Source organism: Buceros rhinoceros, unplaced genomic scaffold (assembly GCF_000710305.1).
Source record: "Buceros rhinoceros silvestris isolate BGI_N320 unplaced genomic scaffold, ASM71030v1 scaffold34949, whole genome shotgun sequence".
Classification (NCBI taxonomy): Eukaryota; Metazoa; Chordata; class Aves; order Bucerotiformes; family Bucerotidae; genus Buceros; species Buceros rhinoceros.
Genome location: NW_010431487.1, coordinates 7,122 through 11,273, shown reverse-complemented (window position 1 = coordinate 11,273; position 4,152 = coordinate 7,122). Strand labels below are relative to the sequence as shown.

At 61.2% G+C, this 4,152-nt stretch overlaps 1 protein-coding gene across 1 annotated transcript in view; it reads right to left on the bottom strand.

The window, feature by feature from the left end:
• LOC104499884 (A disintegrin and metalloproteinase with thrombospondin motifs 10-like) overlaps positions 1-4,152 on the bottom strand; it is a gene marked incomplete at both ends in the record, with an annotated part of 12,508 nt that overhangs the window by 1,298 nt on the left and 7,058 nt on the right. The window contains 4 exons of the mRNA XM_010143450.1: positions 403-532; positions 1,459-1,585; positions 2,132-2,295; positions 3,575-3,655. Coding sequence (XP_010141752.1) covers positions 403-532; positions 1,459-1,585; positions 2,132-2,295; positions 3,575-3,655 — 502 coding nt within the window. The remainder of the gene's footprint in view (positions 1-402; positions 533-1,458; positions 1,586-2,131; positions 2,296-3,574; positions 3,656-4,152) is intronic.

Here is a 4,152-nt window from a genome sequence, read left to right as displayed (position 1 = left end):
CCCTCTGCGAGTGAAACCACCAGCCCTTGTCCTGTCCCCACAGCCCCTGCTCAACAGCCCCTCCCCAGCTCTCTGACCCCCCCTTGCAGCACTGACAGGCTGCACTAAGGTCTCCCCGCAGCCTCCTCTGCTCCAGGTGAACCCCCCCAGCTCTCTCCCCTCTCCTCCCAGCAGAGGGGCTCCAGGGATGCACTTGGGCTGTGCAGGTTGTGCTTGTGATGGGACACAGAGGAGAAAACTGTCACCCCTTCCCAACGGCGCTGCTCCAGCCCAGGAAGAGTCACCCCTGAGTCCTAAGGCAGGGGATTCCAGAGACTCTCTGGAGAGGGAGGAATTTCACCCTCCTCCACACTGGCTTTTCCACCCACGCTCCCTTGATTGGCTCCAAGCTGTGATACTCACGCCGGGGCACACGGTTCGGTATTGCACGGCCTCTGCCGCTCTGGCATTTTGGTTTCAGGGCTACAGAAATGGCTGGAGACAGTTGACCCATCGGGAAGTTTCTTGCACACCACAGACTGGATCTGGCTGCCTGCCGGGGAAAAGAGGCCGGGGCGGGGGGAAGAGAGGAGGACCCTGAGGCTCGCGCTGAGCCAGGCTGCAGGTATGAGCTCCACAGCTCTGCTCCGCGTGGGCAAGTGGTGGGACACCTACGTGTCACCGCACCTCATCAAGCCTGAACCTACTTCTCCGTTCATAGCCAAGACCTCCTCTGCCTCTAACCTCTGGAGCGGGGGAGCCAGCCAGGGCAGGACCTGGCAGAGGTAGCAGAGGATGGAGGACCAAGGCGTCCCACACATCTCATCCTCAATTAAAGCTGTTCTAACCTTCACCTTGTGACACCTTCTGCAGGGGATAGCTGGAATGAGAGAGGGCAATCTTTGTCGAGGCCTAGCACACAAGACCAGGTCAGGGCCCTCAGCTTTAAACAGGGCACACTGGTCAGCCTCGCTTTGGAAACTGCCTCTGTCTCCTCAGTACCAGCTCATCCCTCAGCCAGGTTCTCCAGAGCCACGAGATGTGGCGCACACCTCTGTGTCAGTCCCCATGGGATTAGCCCGAGGGATTCAGGGCAGCATCAGCGGAGTTTCAGTTGACAGACATGTCGCTCTGCAGGCCAGAGGGGCTGTTGCTATCAGCTAACCTGTCCTCCATCGCACAAGGAAATGAATTTCAAGCATACCATGGCACCTTCGCCCTCCTCCACCACCTACGGTCCAGCTGAAGAGCAGCATCCAGGTTCTTTGCCCTCCCAGTCTGCCCACCAGGTCCTGCTGGCTGACAGCAGCTCGCCTGTGGCTGAGCACAGGGTGGGAACATAGAGAAACCCAAGGGCTCCTTCGGAGCAGAGCAGACACCGGGGTCCGTGCGCTCTCCTGTGGCGCAGACGCAGCACACGGCAGTCACGGGAGTGCAGACCCATGTCCCACCCCCAGCTGACGCGGGGTCAAGCCTCACCCCCTGCACACAGCACCGAGCACTTGGTCCACGGGGTGTAGTGCCAGGAATACTGGTTCGAGGCGTCCCTGCCGATGGGTGCGTTGAACTTGTACCGGATCCCCTGCAGCTCTGTCCGCACCAGGACCTGTGCAGAAAGGCACCACCGAGGCATCAGTGCCACCGAAGCCCAGTGTGGCCATGACTGTCCAAACAGCATCCTGTGGCCTTGGTGTCCTTTCTAAAACCCAGGGAAGCTGAAATCTGCCCCCCTGTCCCTTCCCAGTCCCTTCAGCATTGACGTGGCAGCCACCAGCGATGACAGTGGTGCAGCCATGAAGGTGGCATGATCAGAGGACAAGTTCCCAAGCACTTAAAGATGGAATCGTTCCAAACCTGCTGATAAGGGAATGAGACCAGAGAATTTATCCCAGTTTACCCCTGCCCTCTGTGCCCCTTTATTCCAGGCAGCAAAGTCAGGGGCTGACCAGCTGCAGCTCCCACGTGGTCCCAGCAAGGTCTTGCTCACCCAGACCAGGCCCATACCAGGCAGGGTATGAAGGAACCACGTTACCAACCATGACAAAGAGGGTGACGTTGGTGGGTCCCAAGGCCTCCAGGGACTCAGGCTCATCTGGGGATCTCCTGTAGTGGAAGGTCGTGCCCGCAATGTCAAAGCGGCGCGGGGGGCAACCATGACAAAGAGGGTGACGTTGGGGGGTCCCAAGGCCTCCAGGGACTCAGGCTCATCTGGGGATCTCCTGTAGTGGAAGGTCGTGCCCGCAATGTCAAAGCGGCGCGGGGGGTCGATGGAGAGCTTCCCGTTGATGTAATACTCGCCGCCCTCCCCTCTCAGCGCTGCGAGGATGGAGGAGCAAGGGTTAACAGAAAGGCTGAGCTCAGCAGCGGGTCCAGCTTTGGCTGGGTGCTTCTCATCCGCCGGGCTTGGAGTGCTGCTACAGCAGAGGGTGGATGTCACCCCCTCAACCCACGGGAGCGCAGGGGTGGGGTGAATAAAGGCGCTGCCTGGCTCAGGGTCACGCAGACGGTCCCACGCAGGGGTGGCACCGCTGTAGCCATGGTCGGGCCTCGCTGCCCACCGCCTCGCTGTGGAAGCGGCGAGCTCAGCCAGCTGCCCGCGCCGGTGGCGGGGACACTTGGCAGTGTGACAAGCTGTGGCCCTGCAGCCAAGCTCAAATCCAGTTTTGCAACCCGGGTCTCGGTTGCAGGGGCTGCTGGAAGAGGCTGGTCCTCGGGAGCTTGGCTGTGCTTGCCCGAGCGAGTCACTAGAGGGGGATCGGCTCTCTCGCTCGCTCCCGCTCGCGTTCCCACGCTCTCCCCGCCTGCTCTCTGCCACCAGCACCACGCCGGTGTCCAGCACTGCATCTCTCCTGCCCTTACTGCTGGCAACGACCTCCCTGCCATGATGCTCTGGGGTGGGGAGGATGCTTCATACTGGTGAGGATGGAGGATGCTCCCACTGGGGTGCAGGGACAGATCCCGGAGTGGGAGAGACTGGTGGCAGCAGCCCATAGGGATCCAAGCTTGGGCTGTGCCTCCAGTGCACCGAAATCCAGCCTGGATGGACACGAGCAGTCCCTGGCGTACGTGGGCAGGGTACGGGGGATGCTGGCAGCTCCGAACCCAGCAAAAGGAGCTGGTATGGAGGGAGCTGCCAGGAGAGTCCCGCTGCGATCTCCCACCAGTGCCGCATCCAGGCAGGCTCCTGCTCCTGGAGAGCCGCTGTGGAGGCTCCTGGTAGCAAGGCAGCAGCGAGCACCCCTGCCCACCCCTCCAGCATCACTGACCATTGCTTGGAGGAAGAGAGGACAAGGGGAGAGGAAAAGGTCCATTGAAAAATGAGCCAGAGTCTGGCTGGAAAATTAAGCCCAAGGAAAATGTGAGCAGGTCTATTTTTAATCCCCAGCCTAACAGGCTGGCGGAGAAGGGAATGCCAAGGAGCCACCGCCAGGAACGGCGGCTGTGGGCTTTGCTCGGGGTTACGCTGCTGAACAGGGAGCACAGGATGGAGGCAGCGCTGTGGTAAGACAGGGGCTGTGTGGGCCACACCGACACGGCCCACACTGGCCAGGGACACGCTGCCCTGCTGCTTCCTCTGCCCCCAGCCCCATCTCACCTAGGTAGTTGATGGAGAGGTTCAGCTCCCGGATGTCGATGTGGACGGAGCCCTTGGGAATCTGGATCACCTCCTCGTAACCTGTGAGACAACCCGGGGCTGGTGAGCAGCGCTCAGCCTCCAAGTCCGGAGCCGAGTCTGCCCTGAGCTGGAGGGGACTGTGTGCCACCCTGTCACCCATGGGTTAAACACTAAACCAGCTGCTGCCAGGGCAGAGGTGTTTGCTCCGCAATTAAACGGGAAAAGCACTGTGGCTCACCAGGACAGCGGGGGATCTTGTGATGGGCCCAGCCGTGCTGGGATCTCCATGGGCATCTCCTCAGCCTGGCTTGAGGGCAGTGTGAGCTAGGGAGGAGGGAAGGGGCTCAGCACTCTGGGTCAGGGGCTTGGGTGCCAGCGGTGGCTGGGGCACGGCTCGGTGGATGAAGAAGAGCAGTTTGCTCCCCGCTTGCAGCCCGCTCCTACCCTTTGGGTGTTTCTCTGTGGTTTGTCCCTGCCTGTCCTGTGCGTCCCCAGGAGCAAGTGAAGTCACGGAGGGACTCAAGGGTGGCTGATGCTGGCTGCTCTGGCCAGGCCGC